The sequence below is a fragment of the Lagenorhynchus albirostris genome, chromosome 15 (assembly GCF_949774975.1).
Source record: "Lagenorhynchus albirostris chromosome 15, mLagAlb1.1, whole genome shotgun sequence".
Lineage (NCBI taxonomy): Eukaryota > Metazoa > Chordata > Mammalia > Artiodactyla > Delphinidae > Lagenorhynchus > Lagenorhynchus albirostris.
This window is the reverse complement of record NC_083109.1, coordinates 17884418-17902993: the sequence shown is the minus strand read 5'-3', so window position 1 is coordinate 17902993 and position 18576 is coordinate 17884418. Positions and strand designations below refer to the sequence as shown.

Sequence of the window (18576 nt, the reverse complement as noted above, 5' to 3'; positions counted from 1 at the left end):
TGTTGACTTTAGCTGTTATGTCTTTTAATTTCATCTTGTTCTTTCATTCATTCCACACACATTTACTGGGGGTTCACTGTGTGTGCTAGGGCATCATGGGGAACACTGCAATGAAAAAGAAACATCCTTAAGACACATTTGCTCCTGCCCATGATAACAAAGTGACTGTGGTGAGAACTGGAGAAAGGAACATTCCTGCAGGTGGAAAGAATCAGAGAAGTCTTTCAGTGGGAGCTAATGTTTGACACAGACCTTGAAGAAGAGGTGTAGGATTTAAATATGCTGGAATGGAGAGAAATAGGATGGAAGTGAAAAGCCCAAGTGTTCTGGAGTGTTTGCACACAGGGACCAGCCCAGGAGGAACCCGCCTCTGCGACACTCACACAGGTGAATGAAATAGTTAAGTACTCTCTCTCTGCCAGAATGGTTGGTAAACATCTTAGTGCCTTTTCAAGAACTACTACACTAAAATGTCTCTGTTCAAAACAATTACTGTGCCCATCACCTGCCCTGAGGTAAATTAACCTATGAACATACACCAACTCTTAATATCCTTTCAAAAAGCAGGCACTGAAGTTGTTGGGTGCTGCTTTACTACAGAAAGGTAAAAAGGAATTCTAGAGAAGCATTTCTGTCAGCTCAGGAGGTGAGGAATAATAGCTGCTGTTTATAAAATACCTACTTTGTGTCAGCCAGTCTACAGATACACTCGCTCATTACCCCTCATGAAAATGCTGGGAAGTTACAGTTGTTATCACCATTTGCAGATGAAGAAACTGAGCCTCAGAGTGGTTCCACAACTGCTCAAGGTCTGAACAGTCTGGAAGAAGAGGCAGACCTAGAATTGTGATCTAAGTCTGACACCAAAACCCACATTATTTTAATTTTTAAAATGTGTACTGGACCGTGAAGGACCCCATTCTAGACTCCTCTGTCCCTGGGTCCCAAAGTGCCTTCTACCTATAGCTCTACTTATCCATGTCATTAGCATTCTTTTGGTCACCCGTTACTCTATTCCCTTGGCTACCACCAATCTGGCTGCCCTGTGCTCTCAGCTCTGACCACATGGCAAGTCCCCAGGACAGCAAAGACAGGATTACCTCAAGGGCCTCCTTGCCAGCCAGGAATAGCTACCACTTCTTGTCCCAAGCAAGGCACAGAGGTCCCTGCACAGAACTGAGGCTGTAGAGGCAGACACACTTGCACTCAAATCCTGGCTCTCCCACAGCCTGGCTAAGGGCTCTCCAAGCACATGGTCCAGGCAGGAGCCCTGAAGGTCTAGTGAGAAGGATGGGCGGGGCTTGAGGGTATGTGGTCCTGGATTCAAACCCTAGCCCTGCCACCTCCTGGCTGTGGGATGTACACAAGTCCTCAAATCTCAGTCTCAACGTCTAAATAGACTCAACACGATAGCATGTATCTTGGAGGGCTTGCTGTGAGCATCAGATAAACCCTGTACATCATAGCTACCAGCTAGTAATTGTTTTCAACTTCTGCCTCCTTCTAGGCTGGTTCAGCTGCCCTGCATTCACCTTTGTGTCTGCAGTGGCTAACGCATGGTGCAGCACATTGTAGGAGCTCATAGAGCAGGATCAATCTTGAACCCCATCCTCTCCCTATCTCAAAAGTCTAGGGCAGGGATAGGAAGACTATGGCCCTCAGGACAAATCTGGCCCACTGTCTCATTGTTTTAAATAAAGTTTCATTGGAACACACCCATGCTCAAACGTTTACATATTGTCTATGGCTATTTTCATGTTACAACATCAGAGTTGAGTAGATGCAACAGAGAACCCAAAAATAAAGCCAAAAATATGTACTACTGGCTCCTTACAGAAAATGCTTGTGGACCCTTGGTCTCGTGTATGGGACCTTTCAATGGGGGAGAGCCATTGAGGGCCTCTTGGCTTTGAAAAAAAAATTCCTCTGTTCCTCCCCCACCTACACTTTACATCTTCTTTCCCCGGTTTATCTAATTTTTCTTCTTCTCTCGCTTGGCCATTACATAATACCTATACTACTCTTCTCATGTCTGTCGTTTATTTTCTCTCTCTCCCACTAAACATCTTCATGTGGGCAGGGACTTTTGTTTGTTGAGCTAACTCGTAGCCCAGAACCTTGACCAGTGTCTGGCACATAAGTGGGAACCCCACAAAGACTTGTTGAATGAATAAATATGGATTTCATGGAAAAGACTGTTCAGCCCAAGTGTGTTGGAGGCTTTCTCTTTCATGGAAGATTTTGAGGCTTTTAGAGGGACGAGGTGATGCCTTAACCCCTGCGAGGATGGTATTACGTTTCCTATTTTACAGATGAAACAACTGAGACTGGGTAAGTCTGTGCTTCTCAGACTTTAATGTGCCCATGAAGGAATTGGGAATCTTGTTACAATGCAGGTTCAGGAGGCCTGAGCTGGGCCACCAGGTGCTGCAGTTCTACAAACTCCTGTCTGATGCCAGTGCTGGTCTATGGACCACACTTTTGAGTAGAAAGGGTTTAAAGCACCCACTCAGGGTCTCTACCTAAGATGTGGTGGAGTGGAGTTTTGAATCTGCAGACCGTGGGGGTCCTCATTTCCTTTCTGTTCCCCCTTCTCTATCTACATGCACTGCTCCCTCCTATGGTTTCACAAGACCTGTCACACATCCCCTCCTCAGCTCCCTGTCCCCAAACACTCTGCCTCCAGACCTTCCCTTCTCGAGACACCCCACCTCCAGCATCTGCAGCTCTCCCTTCTGCACAGGCTCCTCTACGTATACACGTGCCCAGGACTTTCTGGCCCTTCAAGTGGCCGGTCTCACGTTCTCCTCTGTTTTAGGGCCTAGTGGTTAAGAAGAAGTTATCTACCTCATGGGTCCTAGGCAGGCTGGCTTCCTCCCTCAAGGCTACGCCATGACCTGCACCAGTGACTTCTGATGGTCAAGGGCCGCGCCCAAGCCCTCCACTTCCTTCTCTCTGCAGCATCTGCTACTGTCAAGTCCTCCTTCTGCAACGGGCTTCGCTTGGTTTTAATGGTGCTCCTCCTACCTTGCTGTCTGCTTCGCCAGTTCTTCTCCCCCTCTGAACCTGTACCCATGGCCAGCTCCTGAGCTGGCCTGAGTGTCACAGTCTAGGATCTGTCACTTAGAACTCCAAGTCTGCACCCATTGGAAGACCCCTGTTTATCACTGCAACTCGAACTATAAGGACTTGCATATCTATATCTCCACATCGTTCATCTTTGATTTCACCACAGGGTCCAGCACAGAGAATGGTACAAAGCGGGCATCCAGACAGTGCTATGTACACTGGCTAACGGACTGAGGGGGTGAGTTGCCCAGAAGGCATTGCATGCCCACACCTGCTGTGGAACATTGATGCCATGAGGACCTCTAGAAGACCAGAAGAGCCCCCAAGGGCCACCACTACTGCCCTGACTCCTTATGGTTTCTGAAAGGGGAAAGACAGAAACTAACATTTCATGAGTGCCACTTTTTTGCAAGGCACCTCACAAAATCCCTCATTCCCTACGAGTTAGGCACTTTCACCCCTATTTTAGGGTTGAGAGGAATGAGGCTGAAAAAGTTCAGAAATCTTGCTCAAGGCCACGTAACTGGTGACTGACAGAGATGTGACTTGAACCCAGAGCTGCATGACTCTTTCCACCACGGCAACAGCAGCCCGCACTGTCTCACACCTCTCTGCCTTTTGCATGTGCTGTTTTCCCTGCTCAGAATTCTTACTTCTTCAGTACTGGATAAATCCATCTCTAAAAGCACTGATAACTATCCCCTGTTCCACTAAAAAAACGGTCACCCGACTAAGTGCCCCTATTCCGTGGTACACCTCCGCTGAGATTTCAAGTATCGATACTTGATGTTAGGCTAGTCTCTCTGACAGGCTTGTGTACTGTGAGGGTGAGGCTCAAAGTCCTGGCCATCTCTCCACCCACAGTGTCTGGAACATAATGTGCATGTTCAATGCCTATTTGTCAAATGAATGAATGAATAAACGAAGCAAGGTTTCTGGCATTTTCAGTGTCGGTGGCCGGCGTTCATTGGTTCCTATATAACATGAGGGTGGTGATACCGGAATCTCATCTGCTCACTGCGTGGACCTGTTGAACAGGGACCCAAACACTGAGCAGAGGGGTGGGGAGGCTTCTGCTGGCTCCATCCTCATCTGTGAAGGCTTCAGCGGATGATCACTAACAGATATGGTCTCTCTCACAAAGCTGGGTTTGCCAGCGGTGGAGGACGACACGGAATGATGGATAATGGACTTTTCAAGGAGTGAGGCATTCTGAGTTTTAATCCCACTCTTTTGCTAACTGGAGCGTGATTTCACACACTTCTCTGGACCTCAGTTTTCAAATATGGAAAATGCCTATTAGACATGTGAAACTAATTCAGTGGTTTTCTAACTCTTCATTACCAAGGATCTATTTATGGAGTTTTTCTCCTCATGTTGTGAAAACGTCTGGTTTTGTAATAAGAAAAATCATCGTCTTTATTTAGAAAGAATTGTTAGGCAATCAGCCATCTATAACTACCAACAAAATGCATTGATAGCATGACATAACTAATGATAAACATCAGACTGAGATAATTCCAGTCCCAAAGATCGCGTATATTTCTGTCACCTGTGAAGCTGATTCTAGATAAAGCCACGATTCCCTGTAGACTTCCTGAAATAGTGGAAACAGCCAATGAATTTCCTTCTAATCTTTGAGCCCCTAGGGCTATACGTTCCCCAAGTATGTACAAATGGGCTTTGAAGTTGACGAGATCACTGATTTTGTTTTATGTGTGCAAATCCTGCAGGAGGATTAGGTTTTCCTCTTGCTGGAATTTGAGGATTTCTAACTAGAGAATTACACTGACAAAGGAGAAACAGCCCTTCACATCTTCAAAAACAGGGGAAAAGATCCAAGATGGCAGAAACATAACAGACATGAACATTTTCAACATGGACAGTGCATTTTCAAATGGAAAACATCTAGGCAAAATAAAAACTTTGAGGCTACAGATGGCTTAGACGGAAGTGAGTATGAGAAACCAACAGACGGTTGGTGCAGGAAATGCATGCTACAGGTTGCCTTACAGGGCACAAAGCAACGTCACCCCGGATCGATACTTACAAGTAATAGGAGTAGGAATAAGCATTTCTTCTATATATTGATGGGCAGTCAGATGATGGAAATGTCCAAAAAAGGGGAGAAAAGAAAAGACAAACAAACAAGAATTAGATTTATAGGAAATCTTGGTTCTTAGAAATGCACATAGTATTTCAGCATCCCTAAGCTCAAGGAGATGCAAGTTTCTCAACTAGTCATCGTCCCCGAGAATCAGATACTTTCAGCGGTAGAAGAAAGACCTCTCCTATGATGGAGAAACTCACTACTCATGCAGAGGAAGCCACATCGCATTTGGTTGTTTTAGTCGTTTGAAAATTCTTTCTTACGGTTAAACTAGTTTCCTTATAATTATCACTTTTTGGTCTTGGGTCAGATTTCTGTGGAAAAAAACTAGTTTTTTTAGAACTAGTTTTTCTAGAACTAGTTTACCACTCTTCCACATGACAGTGCTCCTAAGATCTAAGGAAAAGCATAATGACTTTTATCTTCTCTGTTTTAGGTCAAATCACATCAGAATCCACTTAGTAACGTCACACCAAAAGAAAGGAAACTGTGTAGCCAGCATCCAAGATGGCGCCCCAATGATCCACACTTCCCAGCACTCATGCCCATGTTAGTGCTTGCCCACACAGCATCAGGGTTGGCCCTGGGTGACCAAGAGAATGTGGGTGGAGTTACATTCTGGGACTTTCTAGGACAGGACAGATAGAGAAGCCTTGCAGCTCTTTCTGGGTCTTTGGAACTCTCACTTGGAACCCTGAGCCTCCATGTAAGAAGTCTAAGTATCCTGAGCTTGCTGTGGTCTGAAGGGACCATGTGAAGAAACCACACAGAGAGGCCCTAAGCCTGTATGAACAGAAAGAGACATCCAGCCAACCTCGGGCTGTTCCCGCCCCAGCCAACTGGATTACGCCAACTGAGACCCTTGATATCACAGACCAGAAATAAGTCATTCCCTTCAAACCCTGGCCAAAGTACGGATTCATGAGAAAAACAAATCACTAACTTTCATGGCTTATTTTTAAGTCGCTAAATTTTGGGAAGTAGTTTGTTACATTATCAGGAGAAAACCAGAACAACATTCAAACTTCATCATGAAAAACCACTGCACTAAAAGAAAGGAATTCCAAACATCAGTGTCAACAGACTACAGCTTGAATAAACTCTCTGTGCCGGCATTTTCTTATATGATCCTTAGGTGAGTTGAACTAAATCACTACTATTCAAACCGTGTTCCCAGGATTCTGCAGAACAGCATCACTGTAATGGGGAGGGGGGTACTGAGGTAGGGCTGCTGCTTCTCTGCCATCCACCACATTCGGAGCTTCTCCATTTTAATCTGTTTCATAAATTGGCATTTCATTTAAGAGTTCACACGACTAAGAATTCCACTCTCCAAAAGAATGGTTGAAAAATCACTGCCTGCAATATGTCTCTTCTAGCTCTTGGCTTCTGAACAATAAAAGAAAAACAAATAAGTCCGTGATATTCCCTTTGTTATAACTTTTCGTATTTTGTAGAAAAATAAATAGGAACATTTTTATTTTACAGACTTAGCTCCACTGACAATAACTGATACATTTGTGGATTGAGAAAAATTGCTGAATAATCCAGGTCCCCAAATATCCATCTGAGCGGGCAAGAATAATTTGCCTCCTTCTTGAGTTATTTGGTTAATTGCAACTGTTATCCAGTTGGGTTACAATAGGAAGATGCGGTCTTTATATCCACAGGGTGGGAACATGTCCTCAGAGCTCTAAATTTCCCCCTCTTAAGTAGGAACTGGCCAAAGTCCCCAAGGCAGGGCCATCTCTAGGCTTTCTTTCATTTATCAAGAGAGACAAATTCCACAGATCCAGAAGGAAAGTGACATCTGAGAGCTAAGACACCATGGCAGAAGGGAAGCCCCGTACCTCCTTGGGAGGCTGGGCTGGGGAAAATGAACCATAGTGCAGCAAGATCTGGTTACTCATAAAACTGTGCAGTATCTTTGGCCAAATGAACAGTGGCTCCAGATGATGAAAGGGGTGAAGAACTTCTAACTGATGGGTGGGATCTGGAACAGCCCATATAAGTCACCCAAGCCCCTCCACCAACCATAGCAGGTTGGCACTGTAAGGTGACCATTCCTCTTCTTCATTTCTGGCTCTGTGGTCCAGAGCCTGGGAGTGTAATTCCTCAGGGGCAGAAAGCTCAGGATCCATTTGATGAAGACTCACAGACATCTCTGTTTTCCATATTGTCAAGAACACTGCACAGAGAATGGAGAGGCCAGTGTTCTGATCTCAGCTCTTTCACTTGCTCTCTGTGACATCTTGGGCACGTCAATGCCTCTGCCTGGATCTCTGTTTCCTGATCCGTGTACCAAGGTGAACGGCATGGATAACTGCCAGCTTAAACAGCTTTAAGGAGTGGAAATATGATAAGTCTTAGCATCCCAGAACCACCACTTGCTGACTGCATGGCCTCGAGCAAGTCGCTGTATCTCTGAGCCTCAATTTCTCCATCTCAACGCTGGGGGCAATAATGATCTATTCCCAAGAGCCATGGTGGGTATTAACATTATATTAGTCTAAATTACTTTCCAATTATATATGGTATGTAATACACAAAGTATTTTAAGTAAAAAACATTAATCTAATTTAATATTAGAATATATTAAACATCTGAAATATACTAGGCTTCAACAAAGGGGAGTTCGGGCTTCCCTGGTGGCGCAGTGGTTGAGAGTCCGCCTGCCGATGCAGGGGACACGGGTTCGTGCCCCGGTCCGGGAAGATCTCATGTGCCGCGGAGCGGCTGGGCCCGTGAGCCATGGCCGCTGAGCCTGCGCGTCCGGAGCCTGTTGCTCCGCAACGGGAGAGGCCACAACAGTGAGAGGCCCGCATATGGCAAAAAAAACCAAAAAAACAAAAACAACAAAGGGGAGTTTATGTTCCCCCCTTACCCACAGATAAAAGGTTTGCTGCTTCTCACTCTGGTGACCAGGAACAAAGTGTTCACCTACTTAGGAATATTAAAAATAGTAATAAAATTTTAAAAAATTAGTAATAAAATAAGAATACTTATGTAGCACTTACTATGTGCCACACACTGCTGTAGGCTCTCACCATACATTAACTTGTGTATTCCTCACAACCATCCTGAGAGATAGGTATTATTATCATCCCCATTTCACAGATGAGGAAACTGAGGCAAAGAAGGTTAAGTAACTTGCCTAAGATCACACAGTTAGTAACTGGATTTGGTAGCAACATGCCTCTAAAGCTCATGTGCTAGACCACTAGCCTGTGCTGGCTTCGAGGAAGAAAGAATATAGATATACGTTGGGCAACACAGCGGGTCAGGCACTGAGATGCCACAAGCCTTATCTCTTTTAATCCTCCCCCTGGCCCTATGGAGCAGGTACTACTCTTCTCATTTCTAGTTAAGGAATCTGAGGCTCTAAGAGGAAACCCCTCACTAGGTCTAATACTTTGTGTATTTGGGGACCAATTGCAAGGCCTCCATCCTGAGCCAGGATTTTCTCACCATCAGCAGCCCCAGGCTACACTCTTGGGTCTCGACATTCTGGGCCCTCTGGTTTTCTGCTCTCAATCTTCAGGACTCACCTCTGCCTGGGCCACCTCCTCATTCCAACATGCTTCCTTAACCTTCAACTCACCTCCGCCAAGTAGCTGAGTTATCCTGGATGTCACCAAAAGCCAGTGCTACCCCTGACTCAGCTTCAAGGCAACTCCAGAGTGACGGCACCTGACGAGCTTCTATTAATTGAATATGTTTTCCAAATTAAACTGCAAAGTCTTCCAGGGAAAGGATCAAAACAGAGTATACATGTGTCCTTTCTCTCAGGCTTGAAGATTTACTGAAGGTCTAAATTTACAAGGATACAGTGACATTGCAAGTAACAGATTGCCTGAGACCAAAGATCCTGAGCAGGAAGACAGCTGTGCTTAGGAAAAAAAAGAGAAAAAACCCAAACTTAATAAATCACATACTGTGGAATCTTTTCAGCTGGCTGACAAGAATGACTTGAGGTATAGCTTCCCTTTGTTTCATACTACTTAAACAAGACTAAGTTGTCTATTTAACCATCCACTTGACCATCTCCCTGTCCATCTAGTTCATAACCCCACCCATGCACCCTTCCATCCATCCATCCCTCCATCCACTTAACAATCTATACATCTACTTATCCGTCTAGCCCATAACCCCACACACTCATCAAATCATCCATGTGCTCATCTACTCATTCATCCAACAATCAATCTGTCATCCACTCATCCATCTTTCCATCACAGCCAAAACTTTTTAAGGACCTATTATATGATTGTCTCTGCCAACTACCAGAGATTGAAAGAGAAATGCCATCGTGATCCAGCCAATATGTCTCATGGGAGAACCAAACAAAAAACTTATAAAATAGATGATAATAATAGCTACCATTTAGATAGTAGGAGGTCTCTTATGTGTCAGGTGCTGTTCTCAGTACATTATGTGGACTATTGTATTTCATCCTCACTAGAAGCATTATTATCTGTTTTACAGGTGAGGAAAGTGAAGCGCAGAGAAGTTAAGTAACTTGCCCAAGTTTATATAGTTGGTAAGCAGCATGGCAAGGATTACAATCCAGGAAGTCTAACTTTAAGAGCCTGCATTAGTAACTACTACGTTATTATCTTCTGGAGTGATAAACGGTATGAGGTGGCAGCTCAGGGAGCTGTGGGACCATATTTGAGGGTAAGGGGTGGGGATGGGGGAGAGGTAATTTGGTTTAGAGTCTATGATGCCGGAGTTGTAAAGTCCAGGGACACTCAGATGGAGTAGGAGGGAGGGTATTTCCAGGCTGATGGATATCTGTTTACAGAATGGGTGGGGGGTTATCAAGGTGGGAATGTCAAGATGCTGGTAGGGTCTAGTTCCCAAAGAGTCTGAGGAGCTTACTCTCACAGGGAGAACTCAGGTCACAGGGACAACTCAAAGAGCCAAGTGGTCAAATATTTTTCTAGATAGATAATTCTGGCAGGAGCGTGAGCAAAAGGCGGAAGGGGAGAGGGACTGGGGTCATGAAAGCTGCCGTAAGGGTCAAAGCAAGAGATGTCAGGGGCCGAGCCTGCAATGGCTATGAGGAAGGAGAAGAGGTGATGTGAAAGGTGGCGAGAACACAAAAGCAATAGGTGATTAAATGTGAGCATTTTGAAGACGACTGCCAAGGTTCTAGCCTGAGCGGCTCCCCTAGTGAGTGCAAACAGGAGGAGGATTCACTTTTCAGGGTGTGGAGTAAGGAGCAGTTTAGAATGGGGTGGACAGAACAAGATAATATCAACACATGTATTGGAGGCTGCTTTCCTACCTCAACGAACCATTCAAAATGATGTCACACAATTCAGCATATCAGCAAATCCTGTTTTACATTTCATCCAGGTGAGATGGTGTTAAGAGTGTAGACTCTGTTATCAGATTGGCCAGGTTTCAGACCCAGCTCTTCCACTTGCTAGCGACGTGATTTGGGGCAATTTCTTTAAGTTCTACATGTGTCAGTTTTGGGACCTGTAGCACAATCTAATAGCTACCCTGCCTCTTCAGCTTACCCAGTAGTTAGTTTTTCCTACTGCCTCATTATTTTTTTTCTTGGAGAGATAGTGTGTTCTCCGAGTCTCAGACCACGGGACATCTTTCACATACTGCCCTTCCGGCCTGACCCTCCTCCGCACCCCTCAGGGCTGGGTTCACCCCTGATGCTTAACATTGACATCTGGATCTGAGTTCTGAGTGAAGCTTTCTTGCCCAAGAGATGCAGTGCAATCCTGGGCCCCATCTGTTCTAATTTTACTGGGATTCAACACATTTTTAGGGAATCCCAAGTATCTGCAAGGCACATGTGCGATGGGGATGAATCAGAACAGACAGTTGATGGTCCAGTGGAGAAGATCAGATGTGATTACAAATAACAAACGTAAGACAGAACATAACCTGGATCCTCATGGAGGGGATCCAGACGGTGAAGAGATTGAGTCTACACTGAAGGTCAGAAGGGATTATTGGAGAAGGTGTCTTTTAAATCAGACCTTAAACATGGGTAGTATCTGGTCACATGGAAATGAGGAACACAGGCATTGAAAGAGGAGGAAACTTCACAAGCAAAGGTATAAGTGTGGGGTGAGACTTCAGGAAATCTGCCAGAATCACCGTGAGCAAGGGGACAGCGTAGCTCGACAAGGCTCTCAGGTGACTTCAGTATGTGCTTCTTGCCTTATTTCCACCCTACGAACCGCTGTTACAGGGAAGGAAAAGCCGTTGAAGGATTTTAGAATGCAGGTTTGGGAGTACAAGTTTTATTTTTCAAACATCACTTTGGCTACCGTGTGGAAGATGGGTTGGAGAGGTGGGGCCAGAGTCAGGGAGGCTGGCGAAGAGACTCACAGAACAAAGCTATAGAGGCTTGCACCAGGGAAGAGGCAGTGGAGACGGGGAGGGGAGAGGATGCGACCAAGAGAATGTAAAGATTCAAGTTCAAAAGTACTGGGGTGATGGAATCCCACTAGTTTGGCTGATGGAATGAGAGGTAGTACCTCTCACTAAGATGGGGACACATGACTGGAGATACGTTGGTGGGTAGGTGATGATTTTGTCTTTGACCATAAAAACTTTGAGGGCAGATGTCCAGGAGCAGATGATACAGGGCAGTAGAGCTCTGGCAAGAAAGGGCCAAAGCAGAGGACCTGCCCTCCCAGGCCATTTGTTTTCAGTCCGGCAAAACTACAACCACCATGTTGTGTGATAAATACACAGCTGAAGGTCTACGCATGTGGCACAACGGCTGCACGCGGGGGAGGGTCACTGAATCCTCCTAGGACGGAGGGCTTGTGGGAAGACTTCAAGGAAGAGGTAACACTTGGAGGAATCCTACTTGGAAGAACTTGGGGCTGAGAGTTAGAGAGCAGTAAGAGACTTGCAGGTGAAGAGAAATGTCTGGACATTTGATTCAGGGAAATAGCATGTACCAAGGCAGAGAACAGTAGAAAATGATACCTGAACCTGGGTCACTTGTGTCCTATTCCAGGATTCACTTATTTTCTATTGGTCTCCATGGACTGATAGAACAGAAGTTAACAGCAAGGGGTCTGGAGTCACAGACCCTGGGTTTGCATTTCAACTCTGCCCAAGACCTTGGATAACTCATAAAAACCTTTTTTGAACCTCAGTTTCCTCTTCTCAAAAAACAGGAGTATCCACAGTCCTACCCTCTATGATTATTTGTAGGATTAAAATCCGAGTACGGCAGCAGTTCAAATGGAAAATGAACAAATTAGGTCAGAGTGTGTGTACTGATTGCAGCACTGCCTTTTAACATATTAGTGCTGGGTTTGGAGCTGGCTTGGTACACTTGATGGTCATGTGTGAGATGAATGTCCCTGTTGATATTATGCAATATATGCATTACCTGTACGTAAGCAGGTACAGGAAGTGAAGCCTGTCCCAGCCATTAGTTCATTTGATCCTCAGAACAGCTACATGAGACTGGCTGCATCTCACAGCTGAGAAAGCAAAGGCTGAGCTTCGTTAAGTTGCTTCTCCAAGGTTAGCAGCAGATAAATGGGGCTGTAGAGATCTGGATCCAGTTTTTCTGCTTCCCAGTACGCAGCTAACAAGAATGTCTACACCCATTAGACTGGGAGCTACTGGAGTGCAGACACAAATCACAGAGAAGCAAGGTACACCAAGAGATGCACATTTCTCTCAAAGTAGACTCTCATATTTCAAACTCAAGACACTCCAAATATATTCTTGGAAGAGGTACCGTTTGGACAGGCAGAGCGTGGTTGGCTGGAAGTTCAGGCTATACCAGGAAGAGCTGGGCAGGGAGAGGAGAAGAGGAGATGGGGGTGGATGGAACTATGTGCGGCGAAGGACTTTGAAACTGTCTCCCTAAAAGTTGCCTAGTTTACATTTGAAAAGTAAGAAGGGATGGTGAGGTTAATGCAGGATACAGACGAGTCTTGGGGTAGAGATACACTGTTACCAAAGAGTTCTGCTTAGGCTGGCTCCAGTGTTTCCCCATCAAAAGTGCACTGCTATGCCTTCAGCCTTGGAGGACCGTGCTCAGACTTCAGGAAGCGTGTCCCAGGGAATAAACTGGATATCCCACAAACAAACATTAAAATGTCAAACTTCCCCTATGTGAGCGGCCAAGAAACACCTTCAAACATCAAGATACACTAGTGAAGGCGCTAAGGCTTGAGCTTTCCACCTTAATTTGCATTGAAGGCACCCAGGGCCCTATGGTATTAAGCCAGAGAGGTGGCCTTACGATGCCTTGGCTGCCCATTCCTTTGGGAGAGGATGTTCGATAATTCTACAGGGAGGAGGTCAGGGAAGAAGATGAACGGGACTGCAGTGATGAGAGCTTTTCTCTATTTTCAGGACTCAACAGGGTGTTCATGAAAAGGAGGTACGTTCCGTTACATAATGGCATGCGGGAACCCATTTTAGAATGTTCTGAGGTCTAGATGTGATCAACAGAGCCAGGAGAAAAAGATGAAGCCATTATCCAGTGACAGCATAAGAATGACTATTTTGCAATGAGCTTGGCTATAACCACACTGGCTGTTAACTCTGTCGGAAGGGGCTCCAGATTCCCTTCTTAAAATGCTCATGCAATCCTCCATACCTCCATGTAGCCCTGATTCTGCATGGTCCTGCATTCAAAGAAGCCCAGTCCAAACAGCCAAAGGTACTATTAAAAGAAGTCTAAAGTTTAATTTGCATCTTTTTCAAAGAGTAAGGGAATTCTGTTTGAATTGCTCACCAGCATCTCATATCCCCTTCTGCAACCTTGCATTTTTCAAGATCCCCTCCATCCATTATAAAACAGCCAAACACCAACAACAACACTTTCCTTAGGCTACGCTGATACATTTTTCTCTCTCTCTCTCTCTCCCGTTCTCTTATATTCCTTTCTGAATGTAAATTGATTTAGTTTCTTTCACTAAGCCCTTCCCTTGGTCCTCTGTATCTTTAGCCCTTTCTGGGCCAGCTTCTACAACACACACACACACACACACACACACACACACACACACACACACACACACACACACACACACACACACACACACACACACACACACACACACACACACACACACACACACACACACACACACACACACACACACACACACACACACACACCCCCACCTAATAGTATTGGAGAGTGACAGGGACGCTGGAAGGCCTGTATGGAGAAACTAGGGGCATACTGCAAACATGTGCCTGCAGCTCTGGGGAAGACTTGAGACAGCTGAATCCACTGGGAGCAGAGGAAACACGGAGCCGCCACGGCCATGTCTGCGGAGGTTAGGGAGAAGACCCAGCGCAGCCAGGGCAGGGAGTGCGGCAGGCATTCGACTTCTGAGAGCTGCTAGATGCAGGAACTAACTCTAGGTCACAAAGGGACACTGAAGAGATGCTGACACTAGGATCCTGAGTTGTGATGATTCGCCTATTATTTGGGGGTTTCTTTTCCTTTCGTATCTATGCCCTTTAGGTGACTGTGGACATCATTCTGGTGAGCAGTAAGTCAGTCAGTGACAGACTCAACTGACCAGTGATGTTTTCCCCAAATTTATATATGGGGTTGGGATCAGAAGAGGGAAAGGAGCCCATTAAGCTCTTCACTGTCCTTTGGTGGGGGTACCTCTAGACATCAGAAGACACTGTGGGGTAGTGGAAAGAGTGCAGGCTGATGTTTAATTTCTCTTTTTCTCCCTCTGACCCATCCCCTACTCCTCTCTCCTCTCCCCTCCTCTCCCCTCTGCTCCTTCCCTTTCCTTCCCCTATACCTATTTGTAAAATATTACCATCAACTAGGCCATAAAAATGTCTTATTTTCTCCCAAAGATCCTGTATATGCAAACACTGATGAGCACCCCCTAGCCCCTGCCCACTGCCACTACATCTGAGTTTTGCCTCTTGGAAGGAAATGGTGATCACCTGATGTCTGTTGGTTGGGTCTGACGGATGGTTTTGATAGAGGCGAGAGATGATGAAGATACTCAGAAGAGGACAAAACCACACAAAGGGTTCACTTTATCCTTGCTGCCAGCCTGAAAACAGAAAGCCCTTTCCTCCCTCCCAGAAAGTCACACATTTCAGAAATAGCTGTTGAGAGGGAAGTGAAATTTCTTCACAAGCTCGCAGACAATGGTGACGTGGGTTAAGTCAGGCTTTAGAAAGAGCAAAATCGGAAGAGCATATCTGACTTACAAATCAGTGGCGAAGAATGAGAACATTCAGGGTCTATCAAAGAGGAATGCAATTCTCTTAAATTGGTTACTTTTTTCAGGGAGACTGGCCCAAACTCACCTCTGTCTCTAAAGCGTCTGCGACTCCGAGAACGTGTCAATGATCTTACATGTGCAATGTGCTCACTCACCCCCAGAGAAATCAAACCTCATGTTTGGCCTCATCCAACAGTAGCTAGCTTGTCACAGACATAACACGTGGCCTCACTTTATAGATGATGATGATGATGACTCTGAGGGCTCTGGACCCCCAATATTATCATGGACCTTCCCTCCTCCCTAGCCGCTCCAACCAGAAAATCAGTAGCTGGACGAGAACTGAAACTCTTCAGTCATTCTGCTGGGAGCCTGAGTAAAGGAATGATCCTACAGAACAAAGATGTCAAGAAAGAACAGGTTCGACCACTAAGATGTCCTGGTCAAACGGGGTCCTGGCTGATTCTGAACAGAACCATGAGACACACAGAGACATTCTGGTGCCAGAATGGCTAAAAGAAGGCCGACTGCTTGTAGAGCGAAACTGATGGCTGGAAATAACGACACTGTCTTCATTTGTGTACTTCACGCGTTTATATTCATGGGACTCCTTAGAGTAGAAGCTGGAATTTGGCTTTGGGGCATTCCGTCCCTTTGTTCTGGTGGGAACAAGTTTCACAAGCTGTTTTTGTCTCAGGGATGAAAGCAGGTGCGGGTCCTCATTATTGGGCTTGTCCTGAACTCTGTGAGTAACCAAACCCAGAGCTTCAGGCTGAGGAGTTAGTAGTTTGTTGAAGAATGGACTAAACGGTCTCTTTAAATTGGGGGCAGGGCAGGCTGCAGCACAGTTCATTATAATGTAGATAAGTGTTTTGTTTGCTTTGGCAGTCTGGGGAGTGGGAGGGTGGAGACCAAGGCTGGAATCCTGGCATTGAAACTGAGATGGGCAGTAGGCACGGGGACATGGTGGCCAAGGTACAGTAGGTAGGAGGACCCCCTGTTTGGAGGAATAAGCGTGTACCCCAGGGACAGCGAGAGCGGATATTCTTCAACTTTCCCTAATGACTATTTCCTCTCCCTCTCTGCAACTCCTCTGTGTCGTCTTCAAGCCTCCTGTATGTCTGATAAACAGAAGATGTCGATGTAATGAATCTGGGGGATCAGCAAAGAACCTGCACCCTGGCTTTCATGAGCAATGCACGCAACAGGAGATAACTGTGCGCGCTGACCAGAGGTGCCGGGAGGACATCCCGCTGAGAGGCGACAAGCAGCAACAATCCAGCTGGGAAGGTTCTATGGGATGTGGAGTAAGAAGGAGCCTTCCCCCAGGGCTGTCACACCCTCAGAGGTGGCTCTATCCCTTTGACGCTGAGGATGCATCTATCCCTTGGGATGCTGCTGCTTGACCAAAGAAAAGTCAAGGATGAATGAAGGTGAAAGGAACGACGCATTGCTTTCCTGCGTCTCTATTTGTGGGCTCACCCGCGTCCCCGGGGCTCCCCTGTAATCTTGATGACGTGACCAATCACAACAGAGCAGCTATCTCTGAGACGCATCACACATGGACTCCCATGGTACTCCAAGGAACCCCTGCCCCCACAAGAAACTTGCCGTCTTGGGGCTGCTCGCCAAGCAGATACACATGCCCTTCAGACACCAACACAATGAGCCACCGCTGGCCCCAAATTTCAGGATCTCAACAGTTACATCAGAAGGTCCCTGCTCAGAAGCCATCAGCAGAGAACGGACTTGGCCATATGGCAGTGTTGGGGCCCCCTGGGGTTGACAGGGTCTGCAGGGCAGCGACCAAAACTCACCGTCTTTTGATGGTGAGTATCACGCCCAGGAGAATGATGATGAACATGAGGAGGCCGGCGACCACGCCGGCCATCTTCACAGTGTTGTCCACCTGCTTCTCTGGCTCCACGGTGTTGGAATTCTGAGTGGAGGCACCTTGGAGGGAAAGGGGAAGAAGAAAGATAATTGAAAAGCCTCACATACGTGACTAGACGCAATCATAACAACAACAGGTTCCATTTACTGAGTCCTAACTATATGCCAGGCACTGTGCTGAGGACATTATACACATTGACCCATTTAACCCTTTTGAGGATTAATTCCTTGAGATATTGAATTATTATTATTATAGCCTTTTCTGTAGAGGAAGAAATTGAGATGCAGAGAAACTGAGTTGCCCAAGGTTACACAACCACTATGCTGGATAAGGGTAACCCTTATCCTCCCGTGAGATTAAGCAGACAATTTTATCCCTCATAATGGTTTGTCCCTAGGATCAGACAATGGAACTATGGTGTGAATCTTAGGTTCATGGAATTATTCCAAATCCTAATTAATTCTTTCAGGTAAATGGCGAAAACAACAGTTTTATATAAGGGTAACACAATGAAAAGCACTGGATTTTTAAAGATAAAAACATAACTTTTAAATTTTGTGCCTTATAGGAAACAAATGGTGGGGATTAAAGGGAATTGCCTTGGGTTCAGAAAATGCTTATATCTGCTAACTCCATTTTTGGATTTCATGCTGATGCTACGTGCTCTGCCAGCTACTAACACACTGACTCGATTCCACATCAAGGAAGACTGAGAACTGGGCACTTACTATACCCTCTGCCCTGTGCTGGGCCGTTCTGTGGACCCGACTTGGCCAATCCTTGCAAATATTCCCTAAAGTATATGTTGATTTTCCCATTTTATAGATGAGAAGACAAAGGGAGCTTGCTAAAAGCCACATGGCTGATAAAGTTCAGGGCCAGGATTACACAGGTTTTCTGTAAGTCTAGGTCTCAAAAGTCAGAAGCCTTGAATTCAACTTTCATGTCCTCTAGTCCCTCAATCCTTCTCCTCCCAGACAACCACTTGGCTAATGCCATAGCAAAAGTAAGGAGCCAAAGAGTGCCTAAGCCCGGCCTCTTCATGCAGTGCACCGGGGACAGAGGCAACTTCTCATCCCAGGAACCCGTGTGAGCCTTCTAGAGTGTGGTCCTGGACCAGCATCTCCGTGAATTCTTCCCAATGATCCCATGTTCATGTGAGGCAGCTTAAATCCAAAGCATCCTTTCCCTGACCCATCCCTACTTTTCTACCACATCAGAATCAGCTCATCCATGACCAGTGACACCACCTTCCCTGGTTGCCCCAGGAGCATTCCTCTCTC

The 18576-nt window shown here is 45.9% G+C and overlaps 1 protein-coding gene across 2 annotated transcripts in view; it reads right to left on the bottom strand.

The window, feature by feature from the left end:
* PTPRT (protein tyrosine phosphatase receptor type T) overlaps nucleotides 1-18576 on the bottom strand; it is a 1083394-nt gene that overhangs the window by 143487 nt on the left and 921331 nt on the right. For both annotated transcript variants that reach the window (XM_060122182.1, XM_060122183.1), the window contains 2 exons: nucleotides 17217-17352; nucleotides 5120-5149 (listed from right to left, as the gene is read on the bottom strand). In XM_060122182.1, the coding sequence (XP_059978165.1) occupies nucleotides 5120-5149; nucleotides 17217-17352 (166 nt within the window). The remainder of the gene's footprint in view (nucleotides 1-5119; nucleotides 5150-17216; nucleotides 17353-18576) is intronic.